At 43.5% G+C, this 14,056-nt stretch overlaps 1 protein-coding gene across 2 annotated transcripts in view; it reads right to left on the reverse strand.

Annotated features, from left to right (window-relative positions):
• The window catches only part of CDH17 (cadherin 17), a 54,641-nt gene that overhangs the window by 33,572 nt on the left and 7,013 nt on the right, over positions 1-14,056 (reverse strand). Inside the window, exons 1-4 of one of the 2 annotated variants that reach the window (XM_075061979.1) lie at positions 7,132-7,186; positions 5,402-5,503; positions 4,263-4,400; positions 1,334-1,472 (exon numbers count right to left, since the gene is read on the reverse strand). In XM_075061979.1, the coding sequence (XP_074918080.1) occupies positions 1,334-1,472; positions 4,263-4,400; positions 5,402-5,503; positions 7,132-7,158 (406 nt within the window). In that variant the 5' untranslated portion in view covers positions 7,159-7,186. Of the gene's footprint in view, positions 1-1,333; positions 1,473-4,262; positions 4,401-5,401; positions 5,504-7,131; positions 7,187-14,056 lie in introns of those variants that run through there. The other variant, XM_075061978.1, reaches the window with a different exon arrangement.

Here is a 14,056-nt window from a genome sequence, read left to right on the forward strand (position 1 = left end):
CCTGCCCCTGGAAATTTCCACTACATTCATCTGACGAAGTGGGTATTCACCCACGAAAGCTCATGATCCAAAACATCTGTTAGTCTATAAGGTGCCACAGGATTCTCTGCTGCTTTTATTGAATTTGATGTGATTTTATGTATATTTTCAGTAAAATGGCATTTTCTGATGGAAAAATGGTTGAACAAAAATGTTCAGATATGCTGTATAATAGACCTTTTTGGTGAAAAGCATAATGTGGAACATTAAGAGATAGTGGAGAGTACATTGAAGCATGGAACTGTGAACAAACTTTTAAACTTTAATTGTAGATCCATTCAACATATAAAAAACCCTATCACCTGCATGAACTGCAAATATACTCAAGAACTATTGCATTTCTTTCTTGCCTGCTCAAGCCATAAAGTCCTATACTTTACTAAAAGCTCCATTTTTGCTCCATGATTTGAGAGCATGTCTACACTTACCTCTGGAGCGATCAATCCAACAGGGGTTGATTTATCGTATCTAGTGAAGACGTGATAAATCGACAGCCGAGTGCTCTCCCGTCAACTCCAGTACTTCACCGGAGCGAGAAAAGTAGGTGGAGTGGATGGGGGAGTGTCAGCAGTCAGTCTACCTCAGTGAAGAGACTGCAGGAAGTAGATCTAAGTGCATCGACTTCAGTTACTTTATTCACATAGCTGATGTTGCGTAACTTAGATCGATCCCCCCAGGCCATAGTGTTAATAGCTGGTTATGTCTCTTTTTTCATTCTCTTGGCTCTTATTACTGTTTTCCATAGCTTTATGACTTCTAAATTGGTTTACTGCAATCGACAACACAAAACTACTTGGAAACTACTGATGGTGCAGCCCACTTTCTGGGCAGTGTTTTGCCACAGGAAATATAAAGCACTAATTATCTAACAACAGTAGTGGCATATTTTTTTCCCCCTCTAGGGTGATCTATAAAGACCTAAATAATTTAGGTCCCTTGTAACACCTACTTTCGGTGTGATCTTGGGCATGTTTTTTAACTTCTTTTAGCTTCAGCTTCCATCTGCAGTGCACAATGGGGATAGTGATATTTCATACTAAATAATGTTTGTAATATGGTAAGTTCTGTGAAACATTTCCACTGTGATAGACGCACACCACTCTGTTAGCCTATGTGCTATTTGTATTATATTGTACCCAGTCATGCCTTTAGTTTGTAACATCCTTTTTGACAAGGTGCTATTCTTTGTTTAGCATTTTCAATCTACTATATTGCACATCTTCATTAAATTGCATGATATACATTTTAAATAGCAAAAATAATAATATTAATTATTAATGATAATGGCCTTTACCTGGATGGGAATTCTGCCATACTGTTCCATAGTATTTTGACTTCTCAAACTTTGGTGGGTTGTCATTAATATCCTGAACATTGATAGTAATAGAGTAGGGACCTTTCACTTTCTCTCCCATTACATTCAGAGCCTCCACCTAATATTGAAAAGCAAAAGAAATGGCCAGGAAAGATTTTCACTTAAGTGAGTTGGAAAAGTGTATCCAGCATGTTGAAGCTGAAGAGTAAAAATGGTCTGAACCTGATCATTTTCATGTGAAGATGAGCCTACATAACAGTCATGACAGCAACTGCTGAGACACACTCAGTAAATCTTGGTACCACCTCATTTCAAAGTGAGTTTCACTGGACTGGAACATCATTAGCATACACCCTTATTATAGTTGTTTTATTTTAAGCTTCATTAGTAGTGACACTGTTCATCAGATGATTTTCATTGCACAGTATACCAACATTATAAAGTAGTCCCTGATGTTAGTGACCTGTTTCAGTAGCAGTCTGATCTCCATGGTGGAGACCAGGTAGGTCTTAGGTCTGGAAGGTGCTAGACCAAGGCAGAGTGCTCAGCACCTTTCAGGAGCGACCCCTTAATGCTTTCGCTTTTTATATAGAAATTGATGTTTTCCATACCTCAATGACAAAAGCATGAGTATGTGTCTGCTTGAGTTTGCTATTCTACAAGTGGCCAGAAAAAGTAAACTGAGCCACAAGGTCAGCCTAAGGAATTAGCCAATTAGCCACAGAACAGTGTGTTAGTAGAGCTGTCCAGGAATTTTCCTTTGCATATACATTTCTGAGATTTTGGCATTTGGGGGGCGGTTAGGAGGGAAGAGATTCATTCTGAAAAAATCTCAAAAACAAATTCTGTAAAGGAGACTGGAAAAATTCCACTGTGGTAGAACCAAAGCAGAATGTATTGGCTTGTCAGCTGCCTGCCTGGTTTTTAAAAAAGCAAACTGAAAAAGAAAATTCCCTCATACGGCATCAGTCTGACATCCACATTAGTCATTGACTAAATTGGAAACTTGTGTCCCCAGCACAGACCTTTGCCACTTGAGCTAACAGAGTAATTAATAGCAACGTAGGTTGTCATTCTCTCTGTGAGCCCGCACTGGAGAGGGATGAGACAACACTTTGCCAGAGGGTTTCACAAATATTTGTTTATAGCAGAGGAATGGTGAGACTCAGGAACCTTTGGTTGCATTCCAGGCTCTGGAAGGGAGTGTGCTTTTGTGGACACAGACTCTCTTCTGCCTGTTTTCCCCAAGCTTCACCCCTTCTGCCCAATACCCTCCAACCTGTACCTAGCCCAGTCTTGTCTCTTCTCCAGCCCTGCCTCTTTGTCCAAGTCCCATTCTCCCTGCCTACCCAGTCCCAGTCTACACTCTTCAGACTTCTCATCCCAGTCCAAGTTTCCTTGCCTGTCCATTCCTAATCTTCCCCCTCCATGATCCATGTGTTTCAGTCTCCCCTACCTACTTTCAATATCTCCCTCTCCCTACTCACAGTCTCCTCCCTCAGCCAGTCTCATTTCCTCTCTCCCAGTTCCTCATCTGATCTGTGTCTCCCCACATACTCTCTCCCAGTCCCAGTGTCCCTCCCCAGGCTTCTCGTCCAGTCTCAGTCTTCTCCGCATTCTCTCCCTGGCCCCTAGACCCAAACTTTTTTGCTCAGACAGTCCCAGCTCTCCCCTTGCACCCAGCTCCTTGTGAGGTCTGTCTCCCATTGCCCCACTTTTCCCCCCACACTTGTTCCTAGTCCCAGTCTCCTTGCCCAACCAGTCACAGCCTCCCCTTCCAACTTTTCCAGCCTCCCCACCAAGCTCATAGTCCCAGTCTCTTCACCCAGCCCGTGCCAGTCTTCTCCTAACTCCCTGTCCCAGTTTCTCTCCCCACCTCCACTCCCAGTCTTATCAGACTCCTTGGCCCAATCTACTCCATTCACCCCTCCCCCACAATCCAGCTCCTCTCCCCTTTGTATTCAAATGAGACAGCTTCCTCATCCATGCTGCCTGGACTCCAGGGGCTCAAGGAGAGGACAAGAAAAACAGGCTCCCTGGTCAGAGTTCTGGTGCCTGGCCCCACCCTGCCCTAGAGCAGTAATTACAGGGAAAGTCTGGTTGAACATGGATGGAATCTTCAGCAATTTTAGCTGCTAAAATGGCAGATGTCTCTACTGAGCATGTGTAAACTGTAACTTTTCAAAGGCTCTTAACTTGTCCAAATTTGGGCAGATTTTCCCAAGGATGACCTAGGGCAAATCTTTGACACAAAAGCTTTCCCCTTGATAAATTTCAAACCCCTGCTCCAAAGCATGGGATCATTAGTGCCATTCAAAGAAAGGGACGCCAGAAATTTTTAACACTTTTAAGAAGTTCTTTCCCTACCCTTGTTCTTGAAAACAGCTGAACCACTTTGGCTGAAATTAAAAAACAAAAAATCAGCCTGGAGTAAACACCCAGGATGAAAAATTTCAATGCAAGTGGTTAAAATTGAGCCCAGTTATAAGCCACTGAAAACAGGACCTTATCATGGAAAGGGTCAGGCAGCCATAGTAGTAAGTGGCTCTACCAGCTCTACAGTCATACCTGGATCATTTATAAAGGGTTTATCCAAGTACAAAGCATTCAGAACACATTTTCTGTGTCACAACCCCCTCCTCTGATGGCAGTAGCCCTCCACTGTAAAAATGAAAACAAGCACTCAAATAAATGAATATAACATAGCTGGCTGTCCCCAGGCTGCCAGATGAGGAGAAATGTCCCAGAGTCAAACTGTCTACTGGCAATGAATTAGGTGGCAGCAAACAGGCTGGTAGGAAATTTCAACTGACATTAGTTTCAAATTTCGGCAAAAAAAAAAAAAAAAGAAAAATTAATAACACTCCCCAACTCTTTTTCAACCTGCTCCATTTCTCATTTATTTCACCTGTAGCCTGTGGATTGCTTTATTTTCCCTGTCCAGAGACCCATTGAGATACAGATAGCCATCAGTTGATGCAATCTCAATGACGTCATCTTTTTCACCAGACAGTCTCAAACTGACAGCAGGCGGCTCAATTGTGAACTAGAGAAGAAAAGAGAAAAATCAGAGGAAGAGGTTCCTTTTCAGGAATATTTCAGATAATTTAACTTTCTTAATTCACAATTTTTAAATTCATTGTCAACATTTTCCTTGCTAGAGTGGGCAAATGATATTCAAACACATTGGCGTTTTTCCTGTCTTAAATTAGTAGATGAATCATTGTTAACATTACTTTTCCAGCTCTAGAATGCAGTAAGGGGGAAAACAGACATCTGTCTAAAACGGAGGCTGGTCTGAGTACAGGAATGCAAAAAACATAACACACTCATCCTCCATTTATTTGAGTATTGGCTCTGCCATTCATCTTTCATTAGAAACAAAGCTCATGACACTTGGAATTACTATCACTGTGGGTAAAGGGAATCTCTAAAGAAAAGGAAATCAGGTAGAATGCAGTTCGCAGGTTCATAGATTCCCAGGCCAAAAGGACCATTGTGACAATTTAATCTGACCTGTTGTATAACATAGGCCATAGAATTTTCCCAAAATATTTCCTTTTGAACTAGAGCATATCTTTTTAAAAGACAACCAATCTTGAACTCAAAATTGCCAGTGATGGAGAATCCACCGCCACCCAATGTAAGTTGTTCCTATGGTTAATTACCCTCAGTGTCAAAAAAGTTGGTGTTATTTCCAGTATGAATTTGTCTAGTTTCAGCTTTCAGACACTGGATCTTGTTACGCCTTTGTCTGATGGACTGAACATGAACTGCATGTGATTTCTTAAGTTCATTCTCTAGGAATGCTGATTATAGCAATAGACTATTTTAGATTTATCCTCTTGGAACTCATTTGATAGAAGCTGATGTTTTAAATTTCATCAGCAGGCACTAAATTATCAGATAATAAAAGTCAAAGTTTCTATCATAACCCATCTTGGGGCTGCTTTTCCTCTTGAAATCAACAGCAAAACTCTCATTGATATCAATGAGCGTAGGATGGCTCTTTTGAACAAAGAGCTAACATTCAGAGTTAATGATTACCTGGTATATTACATGAACTCCTGTTGTACCTTCTGATACAGAGAAAGTCATGTCTTGCAGAGGTCCACTGATGCCCAATCCATTTATACCATGGCACGTAGCCTGTGCAGGAGGGAAGTAGAGGAAGATGATCAATATCTTTTCTATGCTGGCTGCAATTCAACAGTGGCCCTAGCATCACTGCAGTATGAAAAAGAATCTTTAAAAAATTTTTCACTAAAATAACATTAAGTGAATAGTGCTGACAATGGCTGGCTTTTAATGTAGATTTTTAATGTGTTTTTAATGATTTTTTATTGCTGGTTTTTAATGTAGATCCATTTTTTAAAAATTGATATTTTTTAAAAGTCTATTTCAAAACAAATATTTAACTGCTGCCTTTTCCCAAAGTAAATCTATTACTTAATTAAATATCACGCTCCGCTTGCAGAAGGAACTAATTTGTGTGCACAAAAGGACTGAGGGCTAGACTGAGACCATACGTCTAGTCAGAGCTGTAACTAGGCATTTTAGCACCTGGGGTGAGCAAGCATATTTGCACCTCCTAGAAGCAATGTGTGGTGGGAGATGCAGGGTCACCCCTCAGATTTCTGCTTCCATTTAGCACAGAGGTTTTCAAACTGTGGGGCACACCTATCTATGGGGTGCACCTCACAGTTTGAAAATGGTTGCCTCTTGCCAGGAGCCAGTAGATCAGAAGCTGATGGGAAGCATGAGAAGCCAAGGGCCCAAGTAGCATCTCCCAGTAGCTTCCAATCCGCTGACTCCTGGCAGGAGGTGACAGTTTTCAAACTGTGCTAAATGGAAGGCAAAATTCTTGGGGGGGGGGATGTCCCCCCCACTACACACACACACATGCACACACACATACTGCCCCATTTGCCCACCCCTGCATCTTTGCACCCTGGGCAGCACTTGCCCCTCCCCAGTTAGAGCCCTGTGTCTAGCCCCCTCTAAGGGACAGCAGATAGCTGTGCTGCCCTAAGAGCAGCTTACTTTCATTCTGACTGGCATCCTGGAGGCTCTGCCCACTCCTGGCTAACATGCCTGTGGTATTGGGGGCGGAGAGGCGCTGTGGTGCCTGCTCTTCCATCCCCTACTCAGAGTGCTCCTGCAGGGGATTGGGGATCAGAGCTTATGCCCCTTACTCCTCTGCTTGTCCATGCAAAGACAAGTGACAATCTTGCCCAAAATAGGTCAGTTGGTTGAGCTGAGAGCAGAGTGGACCAGGGCCTAACAAGTTTCCAAAGGGTGGTTCTTAAGTACAAAGAGTGAGGAAAAATGATTTTCCAAATGATGACCAATACCCTTCACAGTGTGTGCCTGTGGATTCTGTCACCTGGTGTCTGATATTCATATGCTTTTTTTCTTCTTGTTCAAAACTGACTTGTCTTCATGTCACTGGCTGACAAACCTAGACTACAGCCTGTGCAGTGATAGCCTTCCCTATGTACCTCACTAATAAGAACATAGTGTAAATACACTTTTTAATGGGATTGACATTCACTGTAAACATTAGTGTTCCAGCACAACATTTGTGGTTATGACCAAAGCTCCCTAGGAGTGGACATGCAGTTCAAAGTTTGGTTCCTGCTCTAATATCTTGCTGTGTTATTAAAAACATTAAATAAAACCAGTTTTCTGAGGCAGCTTTTAACATATACACATTAATGTTTCAGTAAGCTCCAAAATATTTTTAAGTGCTTTCAATGGATTAGTAATGTGCAAACATTAAGAATATCCATAGTGCAAGTCATTTCCTTCCCATTAACTTTCTTTTAGTTTTGCCAGGGAAAACACAGAACAACAACTCATCATTATAATGGTACCTGATTAAAGTAGGGACATGGGATGTGATGTCAATACAATTTCCTTAATAAAAACATAACACCATGATGGTAGTTTATATGAAATTACACACAAAAAACTATGTTTAAAGTTAATCAAAAGTTAGGAACTGCCAGAATAAAGGTTGTCTTTCAACCATGATTCAACTCCTTTGTGCATATGCATTATGATAGCCTCTAATTAATTTCATCATTACATACTGTTTTTTCCACAGGACACTGCCTCTTTCAGTGCACTGGCTGAATCTGCTTTGGGGATGAAACAAGGTGGTATAGGGAAGGCAGCTGTTGTCTGTGGGACTCCCTGACTCATTTGTTGCAGAAGTTGGAAAGTGTGTAGTGACTGAGGCAGAGGATTAGGGTCTCATAATTAAGGCAGTTGAATACCACCCTTGAAAACTGGATTCTAACCCTGCCTCTGGCACACAATTCCCAAGTGAGGCTAAACAAATCACTTAAACTAAACTTTTGACAGGTGCTCACTAATTGCATGTTCATCATTTTCTGAGTGCCCAGCTTGAGACTCCGGGGCCTGACTTTCAGAGGTGCTGAGCACTCACAGATGCAACTGAAGTCAGTGGGAGCTGTGCTTTGATTATATTAAGTACTATGTAATACTAAGAACTCTGAAGAAATAGATCCTAAGTATCTCAAATTGGACACCCAAAATTAGCGGAGACTTTGACCTTAATCTCTCTATGCCTCAGCTCTTCATCTGTAAAACCACCACACCTCACGGGGGGGGGGGGTGTTGTGAAAAGAAATGAATTAATGCTTGTGAAGCATCCGTGCCATAGAAAAGCCCATGAGAAAATTAATAATTCTGTCTCTCCAGGGCAGAGTTTGAACACTGAGGAAAAATCAAAATATTGAATAGCTGTTCATTAAGTGGGCACTGGCCATCCTATGCATTGAATGAGACAGGAAAATAGTATGTGACCGTGTAATTAAAGATTGTATCATAATACTACTGGAATAAAATCACTTTTATTCCAGACCAGTGTGTCCCCATGTGGAATTCTACCAGCAGAGCTATAGTGGTATAATTATACTGCTGTGTTCTGCTGGTCATTGTACCTGTGGAGATAAGCCCAATGAGTGAATCTTGTCTGTTGGATGCCTTCCACCATAAATAAAATCCAGTCCTTTGTGGAGAAATTCACAACAGAAATCCAGAATCACAGGGCTAGAGCCATAACGGGATTTGGATGCCTAACTGCTGCAGTAGGTGCCTATGTCCAAAATTTAGATCCTCAAAACCCTCGCTCTGCTGCCACCTAGCACTGTGGGCACCTAAAGTACCTAAGCACCCAAATGTCTGCCATAATGCCCCCACACACCCATCTGGAACTGTCAGGGAGCATGCATGCAGCCCCCTGAATAAATCCTGACATCAATATCATACCTCGTCCCAGGTAGGATCCTCAGAGTAGGTGTTCCCTGCCTATCTTGCCTGCAGGGCCCAATCCCCCAGGCATTCTGAGAGATAGGCTCTCAGCTTTGTACCCCCCTCTGCATGATTTGATCACATCTCTCGGGAAAGCACCCTAACCACTGAGCTATGGGATATTCTGGGGTGGGGCTGTTTCTTTCAATCTCTCCCCTTGTAACTCTTCCAATTTGTATAAATAATTATATAGTCTTTAGAACAGGGACTTGAACTTATGTTTCCTGCAGCTTACATATATGAGCTGCATAAGAGAAAATGAAAATTTCCTGGACAGACGTCAGGATATGCTTCTACAGGCACAACATTCTGAAGAATGAGAGCAGGCTGTGCAGTGGGGACAAAGAGACGGTGAAGAAATTTGGCAGTATGTGACCTCCAGAAGAAAGAGAAGCGTCCATGTACCAGCAATGCAGATACAGGTGACCAACCATTTTCATGTTCTCTCCTCAGGTACTAATGCGGAGAGTGGACTAGATGATACATCTGAGGGAAGGGAGTAGAAGGAGACTCCTCCAGTTGGAAGGCATGAGATGCACTGTCCTAGGGATAGGGGTTCCACTAACCACCGATAGCAAGAGAAGAGGTGGGGTGGTGGTCAGGGACTCCCTCCTCAGGGGGACTGAGTCATCTAGCTGCTGCCCTGACCAGGAAAACTGAGAGGTCTGCTGTTTGCCAGGAGCTAGGATTTACGAAATGATGGAGAGACTGCCAAAACTCAAACTCTCAGATCGCTACCCCTTCCTGCTTATCCAAGTGGGCACCAATGATACTTCCAAGAATGACCTTGAGTGGATCACTGCAGACTACGTGGCTCTGGGAAGAAGGATAAAGGAGTTTGAAGAACACGTAGTGTTCTCATCCATCCTCCCTGTGGAAGGAAAAGGTCTGGGTAGAGACCATCGAATCGTGGAAGTCAACAAATGACTACGCAGGTGGTGTCGGAGACCATGGGATGGTGTTCCAAGAAGGAGGAATGCTAGGCAGAGACGGGCTCCACCTAACAAAGAGAGGGAAGAGCATCTTCGCAGGCAGGGTTGCTAACCTAGTGAGGAGGGCTTTAAACTAGGTTCATCAGGGAAGGAGACCAATGCCCTGAGTCAAGCGGAGAAATGGGATACTGGGAGGAAGCACGAGCAGGAGAGTGCAAGAGGGGAGAACTCCTGTCTCCTACTGAGAAAGCAGGACAATCAGCAGGTTATCTTAAGTGCCTATACACAAATGCAAGAAGCCTGGGAAACAAGCAGGGAGAACTGGAAGTCCTGGCACAGTCAAGGAACTATGATGTGATTGGATATAATTAACAGAGAACTTTTGGTGGGATAACTCCATGTGGAGGCACTGTATGGAGGTATAAACCTGTTCAGAGGAAAGGAAGGGCAGAAAGGTGGGGGTTTGCACTGTATGTAAGGAGCAGGTGACTGCTCAGAGTCCGATATGAAACTGTAGGAACGGAATTCTTGGATTAAGTTTGAACTAGTGCACAACAAAGGGGTATGTCATGGTGGGAGTCTGTATAGACCACCAGACCAGGGGTAGCGGACGAGGCAGTTTATCCGCAGCTAACAGAAAGTTATAGTCACAGGCCCTGGTTCTTCATGGGAGACTTCAATCACTAAAGAACAGGTATGTGTTGTGGACCTTAGAGGACAAACGAAATTTATTTGAGCTAGTTTCATGGGCTACAAGCCACTTCTTAGATGCAATAGAATGGAAAACGAAGAAGATATAACATATTCAGAGAAACAAGAAAGTGGAAGTTAAGGCATTGCCAACTGTAGAGCCATCAATTGACTGAGTATATGTCAGCAGGTGAAAAAAACTTTTGAAGTGATATCAAGAGACCATAGAAAGTGTTGAGGAGTAACTTTACATGGGGACGTAGATTCAATTAGTGTAATGACCAACATTCCAGTCTCTGTTTAACTAGTTATTGTATTAATTTGCATTATATATTCAAGGTCAGCAGTCTCTCTTTGGAGTCTGTTTTTGAGTTTTATTGTTGCAAAGATTGCAACCTTCAGTCTGTCACTGAGTGGTTACAAGGTTGAATGTTTTCCCCTCGTTTTTTGGATCTTATGATTCCTGATGTCAGATGTATCATTTATTATCTTGTTGCCTATTTGTGTCTGGTTTGCCAATGTATATGGAGAGGGGATTTTTTTCTCCTGCTTGTGATAGCTCATCAATTGATTGGCTCTTACGTTGGCAAGGTACTTCAGCTTTTCATGTTTTTGTATGTAATGTTCTTTCTTGTGTTCATTCTATGGCATCTGAAGAGTGGAGCTGTAGCGCACTGAAGCTTATGTTCAAATAAATTGTTAGGCCTGGTCCCCTATTGACTAGTGAGTTTAAACCGATTTTAGCAGCGTTAAACTTATTTAAGCTGTACCGCGTTTCACACTTACAACGCTCTTTAATCGATGTGATAAGGCTGCTTTAAATCAGTTTTCTGTAATGCTCCGCAGAGGGAGTAGCGCTAAATCAGTGATTTACCATATCGGATTATGGCGTTAGTGTGGCCGGAATCGACGGTATATGGGCCTCGGGCGGTATCCCACATTGCACCCTGTGGACGCTCTGGACAAGCAATCTGAACTTGGATGCTGTGGCAAGGTAAACAGGAAAGTCCCGCAAAATTAGATCTTTCTTTCTTTGCCGCAGCGTGGAGCTGTGATCAGCACAGGTGCAATGCAGTACCCGTCAAAAAGAGCTCCAGCTGACATATGGGAGATACTGGATATGATCGCTGTATGGGAAACAATCTGTTCTATCAGAGGCTCCGTACAGAAGCGATGCCACAAGCGTTTGAAAAAACATTTCTCCAGGCTACACAGTGCTGCGTGAACAAGCGCAACGGGAAGCGAAACTCAAAGGATGTCATGGAGGAAGAGGGGGTACTGAGCTCCAGCTATCCCCAAGTCACAGCAGTCTCAAAAGTATTTGCTTCTTGGCTGAGTCCATGCCTCTATTGTTCAAAGCATTGTCCAGCGTGGACTTCAGGGAATAGCTCCTCAATTTATACCCCCATCAGTGAAAGGAAAGGGAGAAATCATTTCTTGAGTTCTTTCAATGTACCCTATGATCTATAGAATGCTGTGGAGACGCGATTGTAGCGTGAAGCGCAAGATATTTGTCTCTCCCTCCTGGTGCAGAATGGTGAGAGGACTTGGTAAACGTCCTTATCAACGTGAGTGTCCTTTGTTGATAACTGCTGATACTTTGGGCTGGCCTGAGTGAGGCGGCTGGGGAGGTGCTGCGGTAAAGATGGATGGTTTCTGATATCGATTACCAGTTTATGGTACAGAATGGTGGTACCGTCTTCATATGCAATGGGTGAGCTTCATCAGCCCCCTCCTTTCCTGTAGTAAAGAAAGATTCTTTCTGCCTGGATTCATAGCGGCGGCTTGTCTGGGCTTTCTCTCTCCGCACCGCTTCTGTCTGCTGGACTGTATAGCCCGGAGGGCTGCCTCACCTCATTTTTCTCCTAACGTCACTGTTTCTTATTCCTGATTCTTTATTTTTATCACACAAATGGGGGGGACACTGCCTGTGCCAGAAGGTTTGGGAGGAGGGGAGCACGGTGGAGTTGTTGCAGGGCCCCCCCCCCAGTGAATGGCATGTAGGTTATTCATTTCTGGCGGTTGACACAGAGCATGTGCTCTTGATACACTGGTTCTTTCAGTACACTGCCCTGATTTGGGCGGATGCCTCTATTTTGAAACATTAGGAGGGATTGTAGGGGGTCATCGAGTTTTGCTTTGCCTGCCAATTCGCAGGGCACCTTGATAGCAGTTTACAGTACAGGGGAACAGATAACTGTCATCTCATTGCCAATTACCCGCAGCAGACAGTACAGACGACTGATACCATCTCGCTCATCATGCAAGCAATGAAGTGCTGCTGTGTAGGCTGGAGTCGCCTCTGTTCGCGATCCAGTACATTACACGGTGACTGTTGAAAAAAAAAGTTGAACGGCTTCAATTGGTTAGCCGTGCTATGGCATCATGCCAGGCCATCAGGGGAAGGGCGCGAATGATGTCCTCCCGTTGCTTTCTCCGTGGAGGCAAGGAATGATGACCCAGAACCCACCGCAACCCATCTGAAAAATTGATTTTTGCCCCATCGCCACTGGCTCTAAGCCCGTTCTAGGGGCAGGGGAGGACTGCAGGATATGGGATAGCTATGGTAGTACCAGTGCAACGCTTCTGGAATCGACGCTAGCTCGGACCATGGGACGCACACAGCAATTAATTGTGTGCTTAGTGTGGCCACTGTTCGCACTCGGAATTTTATGACAATCGTTTTTATAAAACCGGTTTATGTAAATAGATCATTCTAGTGTAGAGGTCCCTTGTCTCTAAGTGCCCAGTTACTCCTGTTCTTATTGGGATCATACTCAAGATAATGCTACTCTGAATTCAATCCCCTGATATTTTTGGAGAGCATCAGTGGTGCACGACATCACAGGAGTTTTGGAAATTGTAGGGGACTTTCCTGGTGCAAGTACTGGAGGACAGCTAGGGGCTGAGCTCTTCTTGACCTGCTGCTCCAAAACCAAGAAGAATTAGATAGGGGAACCAAAAGTTGGATTTGGGCCTGGGAGAGATGACCTGGTGGCAAGGTCAGATCTGACACAAGAGAAGGAGGCAGCAGAATACGACCTCTGGACTTCAGAAAGCGACTTTGACTCCGTTGGCGAACTATGGTCAGGATTGGGGAGATAAACATTAGGGGAAAGGAGTCCAGGAAGTGGCTGTATTTTAAAGAATTCTTTGAGGTTGCAGAACAAACCATTCCAATGTGTAGAAGAATAGATAAATTATGCAGGGGACCAGCTTGGCTTAACAGTGAAATCCTTGTGATCTTACACAAAAAGAAGCTTAAAAGAAGTAGGAGTTGGACAAGATGCAGGAGAGTATAAAATATTGTCTGGCTCCAGCAGGTGAAATCAGGAAGTCCAAATTCACTCTTGGAAGTTTGCACTGAGAAGAGATCTTAAGAGTACAGAAGGGTTTCTTAAGTTGTTAGCAAACAAGAAGAAAGTCAAGGGAAAGGTGGCCCTTACTGAATGAGGAGGCAATAGTTGATAGACGAGGTAGAAAACTTCTTACTCAATGCTTTTTTTTGCCTCTATTCAAAACAGTTAGCTCTCAGACTTACTGCACTGGGCAGTCGCATGGGGAGGAGGTGACAAGCCCTCTGCGAAGACGAAGTGGTTCGGGATGTGGACTTTTTCCCTATTCTGACTTTAGCGTACAAAATCTGAAGGTGCTTTCTTTGGAACTTCCCCAGGCTTATACCAGCTTGGATCTGATATCGCTGCCCAACAGGATTTTTTGGGTTCCTGTTACCCGAGTC

Source organism: Chelonoidis abingdonii, chromosome 2 (assembly GCF_003597395.2).
Source record: "Chelonoidis abingdonii isolate Lonesome George chromosome 2, CheloAbing_2.0, whole genome shotgun sequence".
Lineage (NCBI taxonomy): Eukaryota > Metazoa > Chordata > Testudines > Testudinidae > Chelonoidis > Chelonoidis abingdonii.